At 25.6% G+C, this 24,056-nt stretch overlaps 2 protein-coding genes across 2 annotated transcripts; both read left to right on the plus strand.

Moving 5' to 3' along the window:
* Positions 1–518: 518 nt before the first annotated feature.
* On the plus strand, positions 519–2,432 carry LOC145845666 (nuclear RNA export factor 1-like). Its single transcript, XM_082952783.1, has 3 exons — positions 519–553; positions 839–1,309; positions 1,439–2,432. Exons 1-3 carry the CDS (start codon positions 519–521, stop codon positions 2,430–2,432), a joined length of 1,500 nt encoding a protein of 499 aa, XP_082808909.1.
* Positions 2,433–6,116: 3,684 nt separating this feature from the next.
* Positions 6,117–7,361, plus strand: LOC145845667 (nuclear RNA export factor 1-like). Its single transcript, XM_082952784.1, has 3 exons — positions 6,117–6,151; positions 6,437–6,907; positions 7,037–7,361. The coding sequence occupies exons 1-3, from the start codon at positions 6,117–6,119 to the stop codon at positions 7,359–7,361; spliced, it is 831 nt and encodes a 276-aa protein (XP_082808910.1).
* The last annotated feature ends 16,695 nt before the right edge of the window (positions 7,362–24,056 follow it).

Here is a 24,056-nt window from a genome sequence, read left to right on the forward strand (position 1 = left end):
CATGTTGATCACGGAGATTGTTACGAACCTAAGACATTAGAAAAATGTTCTACATCGTACAAAAGTGGTAGAAAACGTTACAAAAACAAAATGAAATGTTACAAAGTCAAGGGTCGTCTAGGAAAACAAAGGTTTTAATTAACAACTAGTTTAAATAGAATTAAGTTGAGTTATTTAAAAATGAAATTGAAAGTTGGTTATTTACAAAGTTAGCTTGAATACAAATATTGAATCGCAATGTTTTTAAATTATTTATTCAACAGTAGTTTGTTTTTCTCAATACTATACTTATGATATTTTATTTTATATTTAAATTTGAGACTACAGTAACTCAGGTTTTATAAATTGTTTGTAACGCTTTATAGACCGTTCCTCATGAATGGTATATTTTTTCGATTTGATAATGAAACTTTTAAATTGTTAAACAAAAACTATTTTAAAGGAAAACAGTTTATGACCGCCTTGGAAAACGACGACCACAAAATAATAATGATATAGATAATGACGGTTGTGTCATTATGAAGGGAGACTTATACGCTCACAAAAAGAAATTGTAAGTTGTTGTTTGTTTTTTTTAAACTTATTTTTCGTATAATTGAAATATTAAGTTTTTGTACTTTTTTATTATACGTAAACTCTTAAGACTAATAATAAAAATAACTAAAACATTTATCAAAATATAATATTGAATAAAAATTCAATTGTTTTGAGTACAAGGTTTTGGTTATGAGTACAAGGTTTTACTACCTTGTAAAACAAAACTTTAATGTATTAAATTTCACAGTGACCCGTTGAGCCGAAACAGAGGATCAATAATAAGAAAGTTTAAAATTGACAGGAGAGAAAATATCAAAATATCTCCTGCCGCAATCAAAAACAACTTCAACAACATCAATAAGTCAAAAGTTGATGTAGAAAACGCCTGGTACCAAATAAAAGTATTTCGAGGCGCAGATGAAGTTGAAACTCAATTGATTGAAAAAATGAGTAAAATTATTGATGCTCCCATAGAATACAGGCAGTATCACGTTTTCAACGGTGATGCTAGTTTCTATGTGCTTGGAAAAGGCAAAGCAGATGCGCTGTTGAGTTGCAACCGTCAACTTACCAGCAGTTTCGGTGATGATATGCTGAAAGTAGTTAGGTACACAGCAAAGTCTGATGTTTACCGTGACGAGCAACTAGAAAGCATTAAGCAGTGCATCAAAAGCCGGGTCTATTTAGAACAAGGCGTTCTTGACTTGAGCGGTCTCAGCTTTGACAAAACTCTGAAGAAGCAAGGTATCAGAATTAACTTGCATAGAAGCGAGTATTTTACAATTATTGTAAAAACATTAGATTCGCTGTTCAGAGGAAGTGATCAAAATAAAAGAATCACAACATTAAATTTAGAAAAAAATAACTTAAGTTATAAATCAATTGGCTTTCTCAAAAACAGCCTCATTGATATGTTTCCCAATATTAACCGTCTCTCAGTTGCTGAAAATCACATTAAAATTGTAAAAGATTTGAAAGCATTAAGAGATTGGAATTTAATTGAGCTTAAGTTATACGATAGCAGTCAAGATGCAACTGTAAATGATATAAGCAACTGGCGGAAACTCTTTCCAGACTTGATCAAACTTAACTGCAGAGATTATGAGCCTCCAGTTAAAATAGATGTTGCAGAGTATGAAATACCAAAAACTATGGGAAGCAACTTTATGCTGCTTTCTGATAGTGCAAAAGAAGTGTTCATCAATCATGTCAAAAACTTATTCAGTTGCCTTGACAAAGTAAAAACCTCAGATGATGCAAGCAACTTTTACTGTAAAGATTCACAGTTTAGCTTGACAATTTCTAACAATGATAAAGATTGTACAATGAAAAAATACTTGGAAGTGTGCAAGGAGTGCACACCAAACAACCGACAGAAAGTCAGAGTCGGTTGTAATAAGTCCGATTCCAAAAAGTATTACTTTGGGAGAGAGGAAATTGTGAAAGCGTTGCGCAAGCTACCCTTATCAAAACACATCATGGACAGCTTTGTTTGTGATGTCACGTTCTGCTCTAGTGAGTTCATCAGTTACGTTATCAGCGGCACTTTTGAAGAAGCCGGTGGTAAAGTTCGCGCCTTCACCAGAAGCATATCCTGCGCAATTTCCGCTGATATTAAATTTACAATACTGAGCGACATGCTCCATATCAGGAACCAATCGGTCGCCGAAAAGAAAGAAAACGCCGCCAAGGTGGCCGCAATCAACCAGTTGCCACGACCGCCGTGTGACGTGCGAACGGAGATGTTGAAAACTTTCATGAAAGACTCAGGAATGAACGAGAAATATTCGCACGAATGTCTGCACAACAACGGGTGGGATTATGATAAAGCCGGAAGAAATTTTATGGAACTGCACAAAAACAACCACATACCGCTTGAAGCATATCAATTCTAAAATACTGTTAACAAAATAAAAACAAAGAAGCTAAAACGAAGTATCGATCTTAACTAAAAGCTTCTTTTCTTGTTATTTTTTCCCTTGATTTTAACAAATTTTTAATTGAGCTCTTTTATTTGTTGTTGTTTTCTTTTACAATTTTAATAAATTTTAATTAAAAAAAAATAAGTTTTTATATTATCAATAAGTATAAGCTAAAAAATGGTCTAAGTAAAATAAAAGTTTTCACTGATATATCCGCAGAAAAGAATGCGAAAACCTTTGATAGAAGAGTTTTTTATGCAAAGAAATTGATGTTTAGTATTAATTATCATAAAATAATATCTAATACAATAGAAATAAATTACAATAAATGAATTATTTTATATAAAAATAATACTTAGATTGCCTACTCCAAAACTATTTCATTTGCATTAAAACATCAAGGTCATATAATATAAAACATAAGGCTTTACTGTAACTCAATCATTTTAAATATCATACTTTCGTTTGGATACTTTCAGTTTATTATTATTATAGATAAATAGTTTAATTTAGACTACAGTCTAATATTTTAAGAAATAAAAGTGTTTGCACTGATAAATCCCATTGGTCATGTTTGAAAATAAACTGAACCGAGATTTGGCAAAATTTAGTTTTTTATTGAATATAAGACTGACATGTATAAAATTAAACAAAAACTAGAGGACGGCTTTCGATATTTGTGCAAAAGCTTATGCAAATAAGTTTTGTACTAGCTTAAATAGTTATATTTAGTTAGTTAAGTTTAGTATTCTGTCCTGGACATGACATTAAACTGTATCCTGGTGTATGACTCAATAACCGAAAGGTTTTTTCGTACATCAGGTCCTAGGACCAAATATTTGAGCGCTTATTTTTTTCGTACGTTCAATATTGTTAGTTGTATAAAAAATTGTTTGTTCAAGTTCTAAAGTTGACCATGTTTTTATTATACTTTAGTATCTAAAAATAAATAGATATGATTTGGCTAGTACAATAAAAAATAGTTTTACCTTTGAAAAAAATAATACATGAAAATTTATAAAAACTTATTGTTTATTAAAAGTTAAGCAAAAAAAGTCAGAACGTTGCTAGAAGTTACTTGCATTATTTATTGTTTTAACCCTGAGTACTGGTGCCAGACAAAAAAATGGCCATATTCGAATACTGACGCAATTGCCACTAGTTGGCGCAGTTTTTGTATAAATAGTTGAACTTATCAAATTTTTTTCATTTGAGCTTAGCTGTCATGAGAGCAACATGTAAGTTTTAGTTTGTACGGAAGCTTACGTAAATTAGTTTTTTACTAGCTGAAATAGTCTTAAAGTTTAATATTGTTATTTTATATGAAAAATTGTTTGTTCAAGTTCTAAAGTTGACCATGTTTTTATTATACTTTAGTATCTAAAAATAAATAGATATGATTTGGCTAGTACAATAAAAAATAGTTTTACCTTTGAAAAAAATAATACATGAAAATTTATAAAAACTTATTGTTTATTAAAAGTTAAGCAAAAAAAGTCAGAACGTTGCTAGAAGTTACTTGCATTATTTATTGTTTTAACCCTGAGTACTGGTGCCAGACAAAAAAATGGCCATATTCGAATACTGACGCAATTGCCACTAGTTGGCGCAGTTTTTGTATAAATAGTTGAACTTATCAAATTTTTTTCATTTGAGCTTAGCTGTCATGAGAGCAACATGTAAGTTTTAGTTTGTACGGAAGCTTACGTAAATTAGTTTTTTACTAGCTGAAATAGTCTTAAAGTTTAATATTGTTATTTTATATGAAAAATTGTTTGTTCAAGTTCTAAAGTTGACCATGTTTTTATTATACTTTAGTATCTAAAAATAAATAGATATGATTTGGCTAGTACAATAAAAAATAGTTTTACCTTTGAAAAAAATAATACATGAAAGTTTATAAAAACTCATTGTTTATAAAAAGTTAAGCAAAAAAAGTCAGACAAGTTTAATTTTGTTAACAAACCAAGGCACTTTTTGTTTGTTTTTAGTTTACATTATGATTAGGTTAGAATTAAAGCTAGCTAAAAGTGTATTGTATTAAGTGATAGATATCACTTGATGACTTTGATAAAATAGTTAGAAAAAATATAATTATAATATAATGTAAGATTAATATGACAAAGTTGTTTATAAGTAAATATAAAAACCTATAGTTATTGAGACGACAGGTTTAAGAAAATTCTCGAGAAAGGACATTTAAATTATAATTTAGTACTTATAACTAAATCATACTTGTAAATTAGTATTTTAGAGTAGTATTGCATCAGATATTCAGTCTAATTATAGCAGCACACCAAATAATAATTTATGTAAAATTTAGTTTGTGTTAAAAGCTTAAGTTAATTATGCTTCTTTTAACTTAAATAATTTTAAAGTTTAATGTTATAACTACAATTGTTTTAAAAATTATAAAACTATATTTGTTACTTATAGTTAGTATTGTGGGATTTAAAATATAACAAAGCAAGTTTCAAACTGAATTTACTCGTTATTTTAACAGTTTTTAACAGTTATTAACAGTTTATAATTACATTAACACAAATTAATTATGTAATTTTAAACTTTTGATCTTACTTAATTGATCTTACTTTTTATCTTACTCTGATAAAACCTAAAGCTACTTAATTAACGTTTATGATATAATTAGTTGCTAACAAAAGTAGTTGATAAGTATTAGCTGAAACATGTTTTACTTTTTTGCACAACAAAAATGGTTTTATGATACATGTCTCTAATTTTTATTTAATATATGTATTTTAGAAAAATGAATAGATGACTGTACTTAAACTAACTAGTGGCGTATTTTCAGAACAGCTTAGTAACATATAACGCAAATAAATAATGACAAATATGGAAGATTTACTGTCAAAAATGAAAAACATTACAGTTCAAAAGAAAAGTATTCAATTATATAAACCACCTAAAAGCAGAGGTAATGTTTACAGTGTTCTTATAAAATTATTAAGATGTTTTTTCTTACCGTTATTAAGTTATATAAGTTTTTAAGTTACCTAGGTAAATGTGTTTTTATAATATTTTTAGTCATGTAAATTAGCTAAACGTCGAAACAAACTATTTTTCAGAATCTCATAAAAAAAACAATGATCATGATGAAAGACTTAACATCTCATTACATCATGTTGATCACGGAGATTGTTACGAACCTAAGACATTAGAAAAATGTTCTACATCGTACAAAAGTGGTAGAAAACGTTACAAAAACAAAATGAAATGTTACAAAGTCAAGGGTCGTCTAGGAAAACAAAGGTTTTAATTAACAACTAGTTTAAATAGAATTAAGTTGAGTTATTTAAAAATGAAATTGAAAGTTGGTTATTTACAAAGTTAGCTTGAATACAAATATTGAATCGCAATGTTTTTAAATTATTTATTCAACAGTAGTTTGTTTTTCTCAATACTATACTTATGATATTTTATTTTATATTTAAATTTGAGACTACAGTAACTCAGGTTTTATAAATTGTTTGTAACGCTTTATAGACCGTTCCTCATGAATGGTATATTTTTTCGATTTGATAATGAAACTTTTAAATTGTTAAACAAAAACTATTTTAAAGGAAAACAGTTTATGACCGCCTTGGAAAACGACGACCACAAAATAATAATGATATAGATAATGACGGTTGTGTCATTATGAAGGGAGACTTATACGCTCACAAAAAGAAATTGTAAGTTGTTGTTTGTTTTTTTTAAACTTATTTTTCGTATAATTGAAATATTAAGTTTTTGTACTTTTTTATTATACGTAAACTCTTAAGACTAATAATAAAAATAACTAAAACATTTATCAAAATATAATATTGAATAAAAATTCAATTGTTTTGAGTACAAGGTTTTGGTTATGAGTACAAGGTTTTACTACCTTGTAAAACAAAACTTTAATGTATTAAATTTCACAGTGACCCGTTGAGCCGAAACAGAGGATCAATAATAAGAAAGTTTAAAATTGACAGGAGAGAAAATATCAAAATATCTCCTGCCGCAATCAAAAACAACTTCAACAACATCAATAAGTCAAAAGTTGATGTAGAAAACGCCTGGTACCAAATAAAAGTATTTCGAGGCGCAGATGAAGTTGAAACTCAATTGATTGAAAAAATGAGTAAAATTATTGATGCTCCCATAGAATACAGGCAGTATCACGTTTTCAACGGTGATGCTAGTTTCTATGTGCTTGGAAAAGGCAAAGCAGATGCGCTGTTGAGTTGCAACCGTCAACTTACCAGCAGTTTCGGTGATGATATGCTGAAAGTAGTTAGGTACACAGCAAAGTCTGATGTTTACCGTGACGAGCAACTAGAAAGCATTAAGCAGTGCATCAAAAGCCGGGTCTATTTAGAACAAGGCGTTCTTGACTTGAGCGGTCTCAGCTTTGACAAAACTCTGAAGAAGCAAGGTATCAGAATTAACTTGCATAGAAGCGAGTATTTTACAATTATTGTAAAAACATTAGATTCGCTGTTCAGAGGAAGTGATCAAAATAAAAGAATCACAACATTAAATTTAGAAAAAAATAACTTAAGTTATAAATCAATTGGCTTTCTCAAAAACAGCCTCATTGATATGTTTCCCAATATTAACCGTCTCTCAGTTGCTGAAAATCACATTAAAATTGTAAAAGATTTGAAAGCATTAAGAGATTGGAATTTAATTGAGCTTAAGTTATACGATAGCAGTCAAGATGCAACTGTAAATGATATAAGCAACTGGCGGAAACTCTTTCCAGACTTGATCAAACTTAACTGCAGAGATTATGAGCCTCCAGTTAAAATAGATGTTGCAGAGTATGAAATACCAAAAACTATGGGAAGCAACTTTATGCTGCTTTCTGATAGTGCAAAAGAAGTGTTCATCAATCATGTCAAAAACTTAAAATAACTTATAATTTGTTAAAAATTTGAATATTTACATGTAATATTCACAAAATTATCAAAATAAATACTAATTTTGAGAGATGGGCTGGTATTAGGTGTAACACAAAACGTTATTTATATGGAAAATTGTTTTTAGTCTACTTATTTATTAGTATATTATACTAATTACTTTCTACTAGTTAATAAAATTTAAAAAGTGGAAAAATTCGCAAAAACTGGAATAAAAAAAGGTGGCTGCTGAGAAAAAATTCCGAGCGATGCGAGGAAAAGAATATTAGTAAGCGAATCGAGATAATTCCCAGCTAATAAAATTTAAAACTTCAATTTATGGAAAATCGTGAGACGTGTAAATTAACGTGAGACGAAAATGAGGCGTCTTAATATTGTGAAGAAAATATTTTTTAAATTGGTGTAGTTTATATAAAAATTTAAGTGGCAAAATTCCTCTGATCACGTTTCATTAAAATAAAAAAATACTTTTTAATTGTATTATGTAAAATGTGACGCGTATTGTAGACAAAATATTTACTTAAATTACTTATTCTACAAATATAGTATTTTATCCGTATAAGTACTGCTAATGTTTATTGTTATTCCGATAGCACTACAATAGAGAATATTTATAATTGTTTATAAACTAAAAATGGTTATTTATAACTAAATATTTAAACATTTAGCAGGAATAAAAATTGACATGGGCAAACCAATATGCGTGAGAGACAATATGTAACCTTATATATTTAAATTAAGTTATTTAAATAAAGTTATGCTGTACTTTCTATTGGTGATGGTAACTAAGTAACTTCCGTAGAGTCATAATTTAGTCCTTAATTTCCAACTAATTTCTCTATATTGTTATAAATTAATTGAATAGAAACTAAGTTTGAAATAGTTTGTGTTTAACGTTAATTTTCGCGTTTATAGTTTTTAAAAAATACTTAACATTTTCTTATCTATTTTCAAACTAAAGGTTAATTCATTAATAAATTTATAAAAATCCGAAAGGCACATAATGACGTAACCAGTGGGTAGCTAAGAAACATAAAAACTTAATTTGAAAATTAATATTATATCTATAAAATTTTAGATAGTTATTCTGCTGTTTTTTAAATAAAATTGATAAAACAATTCTTAGTTCTTTAAACCTTAAACTTAAGAAAGACATTAAAAGATACATTTGTATTAAATTAAGACTTTACAGTAGAATTTAGAAGATTACAGAAGTTATTAATGTTAGCCTACTTTCCGTTGACTAATATTAGATTTCTTCTAATTTCTCCTAAATTTTTATGTGCTAATTTACCAATATTTAAAGATAACTATTTGATATTTCTTTACACTAAATTTAATTAGTTACTTTTACTTGCGGTATTATTAGTTTAACTAGTAAAAAAAGTTATCTACAATTATTGCAAGAATTATTTTTATTTATCACTTAAATAATCATCTATTTACCTAAATTTAAGATATTTATAGTCTTAGGCTAACAAATATAATATTTAAAATTTCTTCTATAAAAACTTAACTAACCTGTTTTTGCAGCATCACAAACAACAAGATCCAAGAAAGAGAATCCATTCAAGATAAGCTCTATTTTAGGTTATCCAAATTGTAAGAAGAATGTTTGAATTCAAAGAAGAATTTTAAGAAGCATCTTGATTCTCAACCAACGAATGCAAAGTAAATCAATTGAACAACCAAAAATGTGTGTTTACTTGAGGTTTTAACAAGACAGATCAAGAGATTATCAAAATTGCAGATGACTATTTGAATAAAATACTTAAAATTTATCTAAGAGTTTTAAACGAGGACTTTTGACCTTTTAACAAGTCTTCAAATAAAGTTACCTTAAACATCAATGAAGATCAGTTTTAAATGTTTAAAAGACTTTTGGAAATTATTTTATATAAACTACAAACAACAATTAGACTTCAATAGTATTCAAAATCTATGTGACATGTTGCCATACCTTATACTCGGTTAAATAAAATTGAAGGGTTTGCACTGTCTAGAATTTTTGCTAAATGAGCGGGTTTAGGCGCGAATCTGCTTTTTATACTAATTTCTGAATGATTATGACGTTTTTTCGCACTTTAGTTTTTAAAAGCAGAGACGATTTATACCAGGGATTTAATTAAATTTCGATAATTAAACTAGAATTAAAAGTATATGATTTTTTTCAATCTTTTATATTTTTACTTTTGGTTATATGAAAATAAAAACTTTTTATATACATTAAAACAAAGATTTTAGTATTACTATTTCAAAATTCAAATTGTTTGTTTAGTATCATTATTTTTGTCATCACTATTTATTTTAATTTGTATCATTACGAGCAGCTATAAATTTCTTAAGTTTACGATTCGTAAATACATTGTTTTCGATTATTTTGAAATAAACTTAATCTATTGAACTTTTTTTTATTTACTAAGTTTCTTAATTTTCCTTTTATCCTGACTAATAAATTCATCAATTAAATAATTCAATATTTGCTATATTCAACAATAAACTTTTACTTATACATTTATTTTATTTTATTTTTAAATAGCTATATATCTTACTATACATTATGATTTATATGTTTGTTTTATGTATATTAACTATTTTTATTTATATTGATTTATTTTTTAACAATAACTGAGTTTTTGTAGTAAATATTTTATATTTTTCATTATCATGTTTTACAAAATTGTTACTTTCATTAATATATGCCATGTAAACACTTACATAATATTTGTCAATATAGTAACTAACTGCTAGTAAGTATTTTCAAAATTATTTATAAAGCAAGCTAAACTAACAACACTACAGAATGCAATCTATGACAACAACACAAACAACTTTTACATTGAAAGGTAGAATGAACTTTAAACAAAAGCAGAAGATATACTAAAACAGCAATCTGAAGGAGAAGACAGCAAAACATCAACAAGCAGACAAGTAAAGACAGAGATACACAAGTGTAGAACAATTGAACAATGGACAAGGTGCAAAAAACAATTTAACATTAAGTATAAGAAGTTATCACATGCCAATGTAAGTCAATCTAAATTCCAACATCAAACTATTTAAGTAAATTACTTTTCACTTTATAAATAATTACAATTTTAGCTTATTTATGATATGTTATTATATTTAGAACTTTATTTAAACAATTATGATTACAACAATAAAGTTCACTAAAAGTTAGTAAACTACCTTACTAACAACTGAAATGTTTGATTTATAAGTGCATTTTAAATCTTAAATGTAAAAATTTAATAGCAAACAAAAATGATTTTATATAAAGTTGTTATTAAAGTAAAGCATACCATACTCTTAAAAGATCAAACTTATAGACTAACTACATATTTAAGAAAAACAGAAATTAAGCTTTAAAACTTAAAATTTACCTTTTATAAATCCTTTCTGATAATATATTTTGTTTAGTAATTTTTCTGTTTTCAGTAACTGAAAAAAACAATATGAAAGCAAAATCTAAGTACAAACTATAAACACGGTCAATGAGAGAGAACACATGCTAGCTAATACACAAGTATTTCAAATATTTTTAACAAATATATGAATACTCAATCTTTACTTTCTACCACTGGTTAAAAGAACTGTTATAAAGGTAAATTGTATTTATTTTTAATTTATTTTTTCAATATTTTTTTAATACTGAACTATTATAGTTAACATTTTATATATAAGTAGATACATTAGTTATCATATAATAGTTATGTTTTAAGTTGTAAGTTACCTTGATGTGATTAGTTTTGAACATTTTGTTTCATTTGTTGATTAAACTACTTCTTTATTTTGAATTATTAATTTGTACAATGGTTTCAAAAATACTAGAAACAAATATTTAAATAAGTTTTATAAGTTCACTTAGAACATTGATTTTGTTATCAAATAAATTATTTGACATAAAACAGGTATTACATGTTTTTTTATATTAACTATTTATAACAGTTTAATGTCTGTATTTTTGTTACATAGTAATTATTTTTTATATTAACTTAGTAATATTAATAACTTTGATAAATTTCAAAGTTTGTCTTATTAGTATACATATATTTATCATAACTAATAACATTTTTGGTTTGTATTCTTGAACATATTTATAACTTTCAATAAATTACTACATGTTACTATTAAATAAATAATCTTATATTGTTTTTACTCTGTTGCTTAAACTAGTTTTAAATAACATGAGTATATTACTAACAATAGTAATATAATATTTACATGAAACGTGTTTTATAATTTAGATTTTTTAGTTCCTACTTAACTCTTTTTGTCATTTTATTTTTTAAGTTTTAAAAACAATGTTTAAGTAATTTAAACTTTATCTTGTTTAAAATTTTTGTGTACCATCTATTTATACAACTTGTTTGTTTGAAATTTATAAAATATTTTTTAAGTAATATATTGTAGTAATATAATTTTTATAGTTTTACAATTTATGACTATCTGTTAATGCATTTTCATAGAATTAATTTTATTGTAGTTTTTGTTGTCTGTAAAAATCTTACAACTTGAACTTATTTTCTTATCACTTATCTTAGTACACTTATCTTAGTAGTAGACCATCATTGGTTGTTTGTAGTAGTAATAGTTGAATAACAATTTATTAATACTACACCTTCAGTTTTGATACATCTCTTGAACATTGATTACAAATAATTACTCTACAACAGATTGTATTAATCTGTTTTATTGTTTGAAATCCACTAAAAGTAAAATTGCCATATATAGTTTGTACCATGTAGATAGTAAAAATGGTAATAAGTTACAAGTACCTAGGAGTAATAATTGATAATAATTAAGTTGGGAAAAATATTGACATGGTAAAAAGTAAATTATTAAAGAAAATTGGTGTTCTTTATAAAACAAGGTCCTTTTTATATAAAAATAATTTATAACTGTTTTCTAATTTATTTTTATGAGCCATATAAGGTATGGTCTGTAATGCTGAGGCAAAACTAATAAAAAAAAACTTATTGAAATTAATGTACTCATAAATAATTCACTCAGGTGCATTCACTATAAATAGTACAACGAAAGTGTAATAAACTTGAAAATAACAATAAAGATATTAAATTTTGAAAATTTATTCAAATATTAATTAGGAGTTTTTATGTTCAAATTTTTAAATAGTTTATTACCAGTAAATTTTAAGTGTTGCATTAAAAATATAACTAAAGTACGAGCCATTCAACATGATCCTCAAACACAACTTTTTTCTAACCAAGATTTAAAATCAGTAATCTTCATAAATTACTAGCTTATCAAGGTAGTAAGCTTTAGACAGACCTTCTTAAAAATTTATAAGACCAAAACCATCTTGCAAGGTTTCAGGTTGAACTAAAGTATAATTTATTGATTGATCAACTAAATAAATATAATTAACATAAGATGAGAAGGAACTTTATTTATTAATAAACAGTAGACTAGTATTTGTTTTTAATCTGAATAGGTATTTATATTTTTGAGAATATTAAATGGGTTTTAAAAACATTATGCCAGTCTAGTTTATAGAAAAATTCAGTATTGTTCTTTTATTTTAGTTTGTTAGTGTATTAGTAAACTATTTCATTTAATAGACTACATTTTATCTGTGTAAATAAAATTATTAACTCCTATGTATATTTTTGCTAAAATGTTTGTTAAATGTTTAAACCTTAAGCTGAAATTACTGATTAAGTTTGAAACTAGTAATAGGTTGACTTTATTATTATGATTATATCGTTTTTTTATTAATTGATTAACATTATTTTAAACTTATAACTATTATAGGTGTTTTTTTTTGTGATAGTTTACATTATTATTTTGTTTTTGTTACACTCCCATATTTAGGTATTTATTCAAAATTGTAAAAACTGATGGTTTTAATTCAAAAGATATTTTTTTTTTATTTTTTTTTTATTTGAGGAAAAAAAAAACTTTGTTTTTATTGGACTCAGCTTTGTTTTGCTTTTTGTTTTGAATATTTCAGTTTTATTTATTTTTATTTGTTTTCAATGTTAAAGCTCTGTTTTATTGTTGTTTATTTTAATAAATTAAAATAAATTAATAGTAGAATCCAAATTCATAAACATACTTTTTAAAACTTCAAATTTATGTATTTGTTCGATTGTTTATTTTTTAACGTGTATATAAGGTTAAATTATATGCTAAAGTTATCGATAAATTTCTAAAACCTTTCATTTAAAAAACGGTTTTTTTAAAAAGGTTTTTAAAAAACTAAAACCTTTTAGTTTAAAACGTTACCTTTTAACGAGTTCAATATATATTTTATGAGTGTGCATTGATATAGTTATATAATGTACTATTGTATACTTTTATTTTTTTTTGGATATTTTTGTTTAGAATGTAGTGCTACGCCTGTGGTAGGAACTACTTTTAATTTGGAGAAGTCCCCTTTTTTGTAAACTAAACACTTTGAGCGTTTAGCTCTTAAGGCTTTTACTGATTTTACCTTACTCATTAATTTTAACTTTGTAACTCTGTAATATAAATAATTTCATTTATGAAGTGAGTTTATTGATAATGTGATTTTAATGTAAAAGCTAAAAAAAAGAAATGATAAAGAAACCAATATATCAGCAGATTAAAACTGCGAAAATAAATACAACCAGTTAACACAAAGTTCTAAAAATATAAACCTTCTTAAAGTGTTTTAATGTTGTGGGCTACCGATGTTGGTGACCCAACATCTAAAGCCTCATTTGGGTCAGGGTGACTTACAGTGGGCCGATAGTCAACCTGACCTTTTTGTTCATACTTTTCCTGCAAGCGGGGTGACCTTCTAACCTTCTTTTTATTTTCAGGACCCACTGCAGGCAACTTATCATTAACATTCTCTAAGTTGGATATAGTACTATAACTAATTTATAAGTGCTAATTTGTAATTATCAGTGGCCAATATATATAAAACACTTAAAGCTACTCTAGGCTACTTTGTATAAATCAGACAGACAGTTTTAAGTGATGAATCTTTTATATAAAACACAACAAGAAATAATAGCATATACAAAACTATAAATTATTATGACAAACTTTTTAGAAACTACAAGCTATTTAAATCTATTTAAAAGACTTTAAACAATAAACTAAAAATTAAATAAAACTTTTAGTAAAGAAGAAACTGTAAAAGAATAAACTATTAATTATAAACCTGGCTTAAATATTTAAAAAATTAAATACCAATTAAAATATTCACTTTTAAAACAAAACAATACTTACAATACATAATCACAAATCAGTTCAAGGTAGTTGTTTCTTCCAGCTGCACACCAAACTAACCAACTGCTTACAAATAAACTGACTGTCATTATCTGATGTTTAGTTGCATCAGAATTAGTTTGCAACACGTCAGATGATTCTCATTGGCTAGTGCAATGAAGCGTATCAAACTCAAAATATTCTCTGAGCTCGACTTTGAATAATGAATAATGCATGTATTCATTACATCTTCACTTTTAGTCCTTTTTTAAAGAGGATTATCACTCTATCCTCTGCTTGCCTCCTGCTAGCAGAATTCTAAGGTGATGTTCACCTAAATCTAATTGGTAAACAGCAAAAAAAACAAAATAAATGGAACAGTGTAAAGAACAAATAAGTTCAAAATAGTCATGAACTAATTTAAAAATCTAATTTAAATAGAATATTAATAGGAGAGAGAAAAAATTAAGTATTTGGCTCTCATATATCAAAAAAATAATTTTTATATAAGACATAAGTTTTATCAGAATAACTAACTCAGTAAAAAAATCTTAGACAACATGGTAAAAAAATGATTAGATTTGGGTTTGCAACTCAATGACTTATATCACTGAACCAAAAATTTATAAGCATATTTTTGTTCAATAAACCTAAACGTTTCACAATTATATAACAAACGATTATATATCACAATATAATAACTAGACTTTTTATGTTTGTTACACATATTTGTAGTACAATAGTTTTATCATATTTTGTCTGATTAAATAATTCAAACTAATTTGGTTTCTACCTACAACTTTAATATTACCTATTATGAATTACTAATAACTATGACTATTGCAGTTTTTTAAATGTTTTTATACAATTTTGTTAAATGATATACAGAATTATAAACATAACATTCTCTAAAACTAAAATATATGTTGCTAATTTTTGATAAACTTTCAAGCACTATAAATAGTATAATGATATATTAATGATATATTGTGTATTCTTATTATGTAAAGAGACTTTAATAAAGATTATATTTGTTTGTGAAAACTTGTTAACATTTATATAACAACTAACAATTAATTTGTATAAAATGAGAAACATTAAACATTCACAATTAAATAGTTATGCCAGTTGTTGTTAACTAAATATTAATTATAATTTTATTTTAACTTTTAGTTTCTATTTTTTTAATATATCACATTTTAACCTAGCATTTTTGTTTTTAAATTCTTTAACCATGTACTTTGTTGTTAATATATATGTTATAATGTATACAGTATTGTAATGTATTTTAGAAATATTGTAGTATGTAAAATATTATACTGTTAAAGTTTATAAAATTCTCTTAAATTGACTGTTTTTGAACGAAAATGAATTCCAGCATATTTTAAAAAAATATATATTATTATTAATATATTGAACAATTCAAAAGATTTATCATTTTTTATCAGGAAGCCTTTAATCAGACTAATCAGTTGTGATCTTATTAAATATAAAAAAAGACTAATAAGTTTGAAGATGTCAATTGGATCAATTACATCAACAATCTGAGTAATACATTACGAACTTATTTCAAACAATAAGTTAGTCTTATTTTCTTAGGAAATAAGTTTAATGGAATAAAACTATAAGTATGTATGTTGCTCAATTTAATGCAAAGTATTGATCTTAAATAAACTTTTGTAATAATTAATTTGCACTTTTATTTTAATGAAAATAAGAATCTAATAAATACAAAGTCATTATTGGATATAATACTGTTTTTTGACTGTATTTTTAAATATTAAATTCTAAATTTACTCTTTTTATTTGTAATTAATCTGAATAGTCTGTAAGCAATTATTTCTATATCATTGTAAACTTTTGTTACATAACATTTTATATTAAATATTACATTTATTTATAAATATTATACTACGGTTTACTACACAGTAAAATTATTTAAAGTTACCTTCTACGTAAATGAATTAACTAAACAACATTAATTGGTAAGTTTACATACTACAATTATAATAAAGTTATCTGTTATTTTTTAAACCAAACAGTGTAAAGCTTTACTTATTATAACTACTTATTTTTATAAAATTATTGTATAATATGCGTTTTTATTTACTTTTTAACTACAGTTATTTCTTAATATTTAAAAATGTTTACTTTATAAGCTAACAGTTTTTTTAGTTACTCTATCAAATAAATCTTTAATAATTCCAGCTTCACTGTTTAACTGAATTTTTAGAATCATAAGCTCTTCATTATTAATTAATCAAAACTGTGATTAATTGTAGTTGTAAGTGTATGTTCTGTTTATTTGTTTACTGTAGATATTTTATTGCAATACTTTGTGTTTAACTTTCATTTGTAAATAAAAGTAAGGCTATCTGTTTCTGTCTTTTTTATATGCATTTACTAACTATCATTTTGAATATTGACCATATAAATGCTAGTTGTTCATTTCTCCATAGACTGTGACGTAAACCTTAAATAAGGTTAAAGTGATTTTGATAAAGTAGAACAATACACTTTTTTAAATCTAATTTTAGTTAATTGGAATGGAAATATATTAAACGAGCATGTCAAACTATTAATTATTCATAAATGTTTTGTATATAGTTATACACACAATTGCTTTAATTTTTTATATCCATGTTTTTATTACTTTAATATATTGTTTTAATACTTTATAAAAGTATATTTAATTATTTTTTGCATTGGTTAAAGTATTTTTAAAGATATGTAGCCTTTGATGTACCAAGTATTTTTCAATTTAATATTAAACTAACATACAAAGTTAGGTATACCAACACGAAATATAATTTTATTATGGATTAACTTAAAATTCGAGTTCACATGAGTGTATTTTATTTATGTTAGTTGTTTATGTTTGTTTTTTATTTTACTTTTAAATTTAATAACTTTTATTTTTCATTTATTACTTTTTTTGTATAAAAATACTATAAGTTTAAGTTAAGTCTTATTAACTAATGGTTTTATAAAGTAAATTTAACCTCTTATTACAATTTAACTGTTTTTTTAGTTAAAAGTTTTTATAGATTGATATAAAAACTTATACAATATAACCTAGCATTTTTTTTCGAGTATTTATATTATTTATATAATCACGTTTAAAGATAAATTAAAAAACTTTATATTGAAATTTTTAGGATCGTAACAAAGTTCCTAACTAAGAATCGTGACAAGCAATTTAAGAACGGAGAGATTTCGATGATCTTCGAACAATCGTTTTATCATATAGGAAAACAATTAAAAACGTTAAATATTACAACATTAAATAAGTTGTAACTACCTGTACATATTATAAAAATTAATGAGATGTAAAATTTTTTAACCTTTATTTTGTTTGAAGCAGGCTTTTTTTTACTATATCATTTATAAAGATTATTATCTCTAATGATAATAAATGTTGTTTATTGTTTATTTAATTTAATATAGCGTCAAATTAATGGGTAACTGGTAAGGTTGTCGTAAATTTTTTACTATACTAGCTTAAGGTTTAGAATTGAAGAAATCGGTTAAAGTTAGCGTGTTAAAAGTTAAAAAATATATTAATTGATGATTTTAGTTTGAAATTTAATTTTATGGCTTGATAATTTAATTATGGCACTAAAAGTTTAAGTTAAGGTTAATAAACTTTGAACATAACGATTGTGCAAAACTTCATTCATGTTGTTAATTTGTAAATATTAGTTGCTCTTTAACGTGGTTATTTGTATTTCTATTGTTTGGTGTTGAGTATAATTTACACTTGAGTTAAAACAAGTATGTATGTTTCATCTTCACTTTCTTGCATATTAAATTCTTATAAAAGTTCTCAAGTTAAGTTCTTTTTTTCTATTTTATTGTTTTTATTAGGAAAAGATTAATTGAACTTATTGAACTAATTTTTTATTGTGTATTTTAAAAATCATACTTGTTAAGTTTTTAAATGTACATTCCGTCAAAATGTTTATTTACATAAATTGAAATATTTAAACAGCAGCTAATATACAAATGTTTCAAATTCACTAACCTGCTTACTGTGTAACACAACGCAAAAAATTACTTAAGATATTTCGTTCTTTTATAACCTCTATCAGGGTTAACCAAAGTGGGCGATATCGTCCTCCTAGGGGCAATCTTATGAGTTGGGGGCGAATTTTAGCATTAATGCAAATTCTTTAAAACCAAAGCTTCCAAAGATGGACCGTCCTCGAAGAGGGACAGACTGCAGTGAAAAGGGTTAGAACATATCTGTACAAAAGTGGACTATGTTTAAAGACATCATGGAGATGACAGATGTAGAAAATCGCCGTCAACTGTACCAGTTCTGTGAGGAAGATTTAGGCGATGATATTCTGAAAGGACATGAAGATGTAGTAAATTTAAATGAGCAAGAGTTTTTAAGGATGATCAAGCAGCTTGCAGTTATTCCTGTTTCAGTTGTTGTACGACGATCAGACTTTCTTAGTGCAAGACAGGATTTGACTGAAAACACTAGATCATTTGCTGCCCGTTTAAAGGGAAAAGCCAGTACATGCTCGTACACATGTAAATGCCCAAAGGATGGCTGTAATCAAATGATAGATTTTACAAACATAATTCTAAAAGATGTCATGGTAACAGGTTTAGCCGATGTGGATATCCGTAAAGAGGTGCTAGAATGGAAAAATCTAGATGAGAAAATGTCAATGAGACAATCGGTTTTATTGAAGGAAAAGAGTGTTATGACTTACAATAACCCGCAGACCTCAAAAATGTGGCGTGACGTATGGAGCAAAAGAGAAGAATCTTTCAGTATTCGTTATGTTAAGTCTCTTGAAAATATTAGTGAGAACACAAAATTGTTGCCACCACTGAATTGCAAAAATCATGTCGTGATACTAAATCAAACAGGTAACTTTCCTAGCAAGTGGGGGAATAGTGGAGTGGTGGTGGAAGTGAAAGACTGCCATCAATGTGTTGTCAAGGTTGATGGATCAGGTCGCTTAACTGTTCAAAATCGTAAGTTTCTAAGAAGATTTACTCCTCCTGTTTGCAAATCTCTAAGTAGTATCTCTTATCTGCGAGAAGCAAACATACCACTGTATAAGTTTGTCTTTTCTGTTAGGTTGAGAAAAAGATTTCAAGAAAAGTTTTAATGTTCAGTGTTTTTATAGAAGGAAGACTCTTTTTGAATAAGTATTGTGTAATTTCCCTCTGTACTAATTATTTTCTTCAAAACTGATGTTGAACTGGAATTGCTCGGATTTGCTTTGATCTATATTTTCTTGACTTATATTTTCTACAGAAAAGCAAACAGACCGCAAAAGTTTACTGCGATCAACAATGTGTCCGGGATGAGTGTGTGAAATTATCGGATCATTTGCAGCGACTTGTAAGACTTTACGATGCTTTTCAAAAGCTTCGTGACACCGATGTTGCTGATATTCATTTATTGTAAAATTGGAATGTTCACTGTAAATTAATGTTTTATGGTCTAATGAATGGGTTTCAGTCCAATGGTGATTACCTAAAGTTTTTAGTTGACTTTGCAGCAGACTAGTCTAACAGCCATTTGTTCAAAGTGATCTTGGATGAGGATGCAGAGATTGACTTTCAAAAAGTCGAACTGTTGATTGGTATCGAGTATTTAGAAAATGTGTGTAGCAGTATTTCCTCAGTGTTTAATGCTATCAGTAATGCACCTTCTACTTAACAAGTAGAAAATATGATAAAGATTTTTATCAGCAAATTAAGTAAAGTTTCAAGATGGTTAGATGAATGACGTGTGGTTTCGATCTTCAAAGCTAAAAAGTTCAAATCGGTGAAGTAATTAAGTTTTTAATTGCTTGTATTCAGCAACTGAGTGAAGAAAAGTAAAGATTAAGCTTCAAATTTTTTGTTACAGTAACTTTGTTTAAGTTGTAGTTTGTTTTAACAAAACATTCATTAGTGAATAAAGTTAATCGTAATTTTTGAAAAGATTTTTGTCTTTCAGAGTTTAATTTCGTTGAATTTTAGACCTGAAAAATGTTTTTAAGTTGTAACTAAGTGTTTTAAAACAATTTTTGTTTCACTAGGTAAATTTATCGTTTTAGATAAAATATGGGGGGAGATGTAGAAGTATTTACCTAGTTTTAGTTATGTTTTGTATTACAGACTTTATCATTTTTTTAACTAGTTTGTGAATAAACTCAACAAAGAAAGATATACTTATTCAGTTATTGATTTTTTCTGAAAAGAATACGGTATTGGCAGACAATCTTGTTGAAAAAAAATAGACACTGCTTAAATGTCAGACTTATATGGTAAGATTAACGATCTGAACAAAACTTTAAAAATCAAAAACTTGAATCTTGTGAAAGTCAAAATTAAGATAACAAGTTTCAAAAACCAAATTAAACTGTCTGGGAAAAAAATCAAAAATAGTCAGTTTTCACAGTTTGCAAGTTTGGAAAACTTAAAACTTCAAATAAGTGAAGTAGAAGTATTTTCATCTCATCTGGAACAGTTACTAGGTTTACTGACGTTTTTTAATTAAACGTCCCGAAGTGGATTATGGAAGTAGTGCTTCGAAGCAGATCTTTTTGAAGTAAACGTTGACTTACATGATTATTTCTCAGACTTGCAAACTGACCTTGAACTTAAAGTAAATTTTATTAAAGAATGATATAAAAGCTTTTGGACTCAACAAAAACTAAGGCAAATGTATCCAACCATTTGGGAGGAAGTTAGATTGTTGTTAATAGCGTTTTCTTTTAGCGATGTTGTTGAGAAAGCTTTCAGTTCAGTTATCAACATCTTGAGCAAAAGATCTAATATATTTTTTATTTAACCTGGTTTGTATTGTATTTAAGTATTCTGTTTTTAATAACAGTTTTATTAAGTTATTTGTTCTACAACAGGTTTGCTAAACGCCTAATGAATATTAATTACGGTAGACTTCCTCTTCAGTTCGCCCAGATTACCCAAAACTTATGTTTTCTTGAATATAACTAAAACAAAGTATATAACTAAGTATCAAAAAGTTAAAACTTTGTTATACTTAATAGCTTATTTAGATCTACCTTTTTTAATGAATATTTATTTTATGTTTTAGTGGATTTACGTTAATTCATAACATTATTGCGTTATTAAATATTAAAATTTTTTATTTTGTAAAAAAAAATATAACACATTTTTGAGTTAGCACTTTTTGATTTTGTTCAAAGTGCAAATTCAAGCGGAAGTCTTCTGTATTTATTAAGTGGTTTATGTTTTAAAGTTATTAACAGTTGTGTTTTGACTTGGTAATTTTTGTAGTTTATATTTGTCGTTTTACATTACACTGAAAGTGTTTATAGCGTAGTTAACAAAGTATTAGTTTCAAAGATATTTGTTTGACAATTTTTTTTTATTACTTGTTTAATCTGTAGAAATAAAAAAATATTGAAAACAATTAATTTTTTTTTTTCAAAAATATTTTTTGACTTTAAAAGAGTATAGATTTGAAGTCTCTATTTGAAATGACTTAAACTATTTCACTTGAAAAATTTTTAAAGTCGGTTTTCTTTTCTAACTTGATTTATTATTGTTAAAAAATCTATATATTAAGGAAATTTTAACTATTAATTAAACTGTTTTTGTTTTATGTTAATTCAATATTTTTTGACAATTAAAATGTGTTGTTTATTTTAATAGTTTAATCCTAGCTTTTAATTGTTCACTCTTTTCCTCTGTTAAATTATTATAGGTTGACAGCTAGAAAAGTTAAGCTTAAAAACTTAAAATGTACCTTTTATAAATCCTTTCTGTTAATATGTTTTGTTTAATAATTTTTCTGTTTTCAATAACTGAAAAACACAATATGAAAGCAAAATAAAAATACAAACTATAAACAAGGTCAATGAGAGAGAACACATGCTAGCTAGTACACAAGTATTTCAAATATTTTTTACAACTATATGAATACTCAATCTTTACTTTCTACCACTGGTCAAAAGAACTGTGATAAAGGTAACTTGTTTTTATGCATATTTTATTTTCTTTTGATTGAAACTAAGCTATCATAATTGATATATTATATACAGTATACATTGGTTATCATATAATAGTTATGTTTTAAGTTGTAAGTTAACTTGATGTTATCAGTTTTGTGCATTTAATTTAAATTTTTGATTAAACTACTTCTTTATTTTGAATTATTAATTTGTACAATGGTTTAAAAAATACTATAAACTAATATTCAAATAAGTATTATAAGTTAACTTAGAACACTGATTTTGTTATCAAATAAATCATTTGACATAAAACAGGTATTACATGTTTTTTATAAAAACTATTTATAACAGTTTAATGTCTGTTTTTTTTAAATAGTAATTATTTTTTGTATTATCTTAATTATATTAATAATTTTGATAAATTTCAAAGTTTGTATTATTATTATACATATATTTATCATAAATAAAAACATTTTTTATTTGAATTCTTAAATTGTTTATAACTTTCAATAAATTACTACAGAATAAATAATCTTAATGTTTATACTCTGTTGCTTGAACTAGTTTTAAATAATATGAGTATATTATTAAAAATAATAGTAGTAATATAATATTTACATAAAACATGTTTTAAATTTCAGATTTTTTAGTACATACTCTTTTTGTCATTTTATATTTTAAGACTTAGAAATGGTGTTTAAGTAATTTAAACTTTATCTTGTTAAAAATTTTTGTGTACCATCTGTTTATACAACTTATTTGTTAAAAATTTGTAAAATTTATATTATTTTATATACTGTAGTAGTATAAGTTTTACAGTTTTACAATTTATGACTATCTTTTATTTATCAATGTTGTGTATTTAAAAGATTAAAATTACAAAAATGACAAATAAGTTGATATTATCTTTTTAAAAGTTCTGTTAATGCATTTTCATAGAATCAATTTTATTGTAGTTTTTGTTGTCTGTGCATTTCAATTTAGTTGATATTTTTGTACAAATCTAACAACTCTAACTTATTTTCAATACACTTATCTTAATAGTAGACCATCATTGGTTGTTTGTAGTAGTAATAGTTGAATAACAATTTATTAATACTACACCTTCAGTTTTGATACATCTCTTGAACATTGATTACAAATAATTACTCTACAACAGATTGTATTAATCTGTTTTATTGTTTGAAATCCATTCAAAGTAAAATTGTCAAATATAGTTTGTACCATGTAGATAGTAAAAATGGTAATAAGTTACAAGTACCTAGGAGTAATAATTGATAATAGTTAAGTTGGGAAAAAATATTGACATGGTAAAAAGTAAATTATTAAAGAAAATTGGTGTTCTTTATAAAACAAGGTCCTTTTTATATAAAAATAATTTATAACTATTTTCTAATTTATTTTTTATGAGCCATATAAGGTATGGTCTGTAATGCTGAGGCAAAACTAATAAAAAAAACTTATTGAAATTAATGTACTCATAATGAAAGCACTCAGGTGCATTCACTATAAATAGTACAACGAAAGTGTAATAA

Source organism: Thalia democratica, unplaced genomic scaffold, assembly GCF_965202585.1.
Source record: "Thalia democratica unplaced genomic scaffold, ktThaDemo2.hap1.1 HAP1_SCAFFOLD_121, whole genome shotgun sequence".
Taxonomy (NCBI): Eukaryota; Metazoa; Chordata; class Thaliacea; order Salpida; family Salpidae; genus Thalia; species Thalia democratica.

Excerpts from the sequence above, each read along its gene's own strand:
- LOC145845667 (XM_082952784.1), top strand. The coding sequence starts at position 6,117 with ATGAAGGGAGACTTATACGCTCACAAAAAGAAATT. Across the intron at positions 6,152-6,436 it reads TACGCTCACAAAAAGAAATT|GAGAGAAAATATCAAAATAT; the intron begins GTAAGTTGTTGT and ends TAAAATTGACAG. Across the intron at positions 6,908-7,036 it reads ATTAACTTGCATAGAAGCGA|CCTCATTGATATGTTTCCCA; the intron begins GTATTTTACAAT and ends TCTCAAAAACAG.
- LOC145845666 (XM_082952783.1), top strand. The coding sequence starts at position 519 with ATGAAGGGAGACTTATACGCTCACAAAAAGAAATT. Across the intron at positions 554-838 it reads TACGCTCACAAAAAGAAATT|GAGAGAAAATATCAAAATAT; the intron begins GTAAGTTGTTGT and ends TAAAATTGACAG. Across the intron at positions 1,310-1,438 it reads ATTAACTTGCATAGAAGCGA|CCTCATTGATATGTTTCCCA; the intron begins GTATTTTACAAT and ends TCTCAAAAACAG.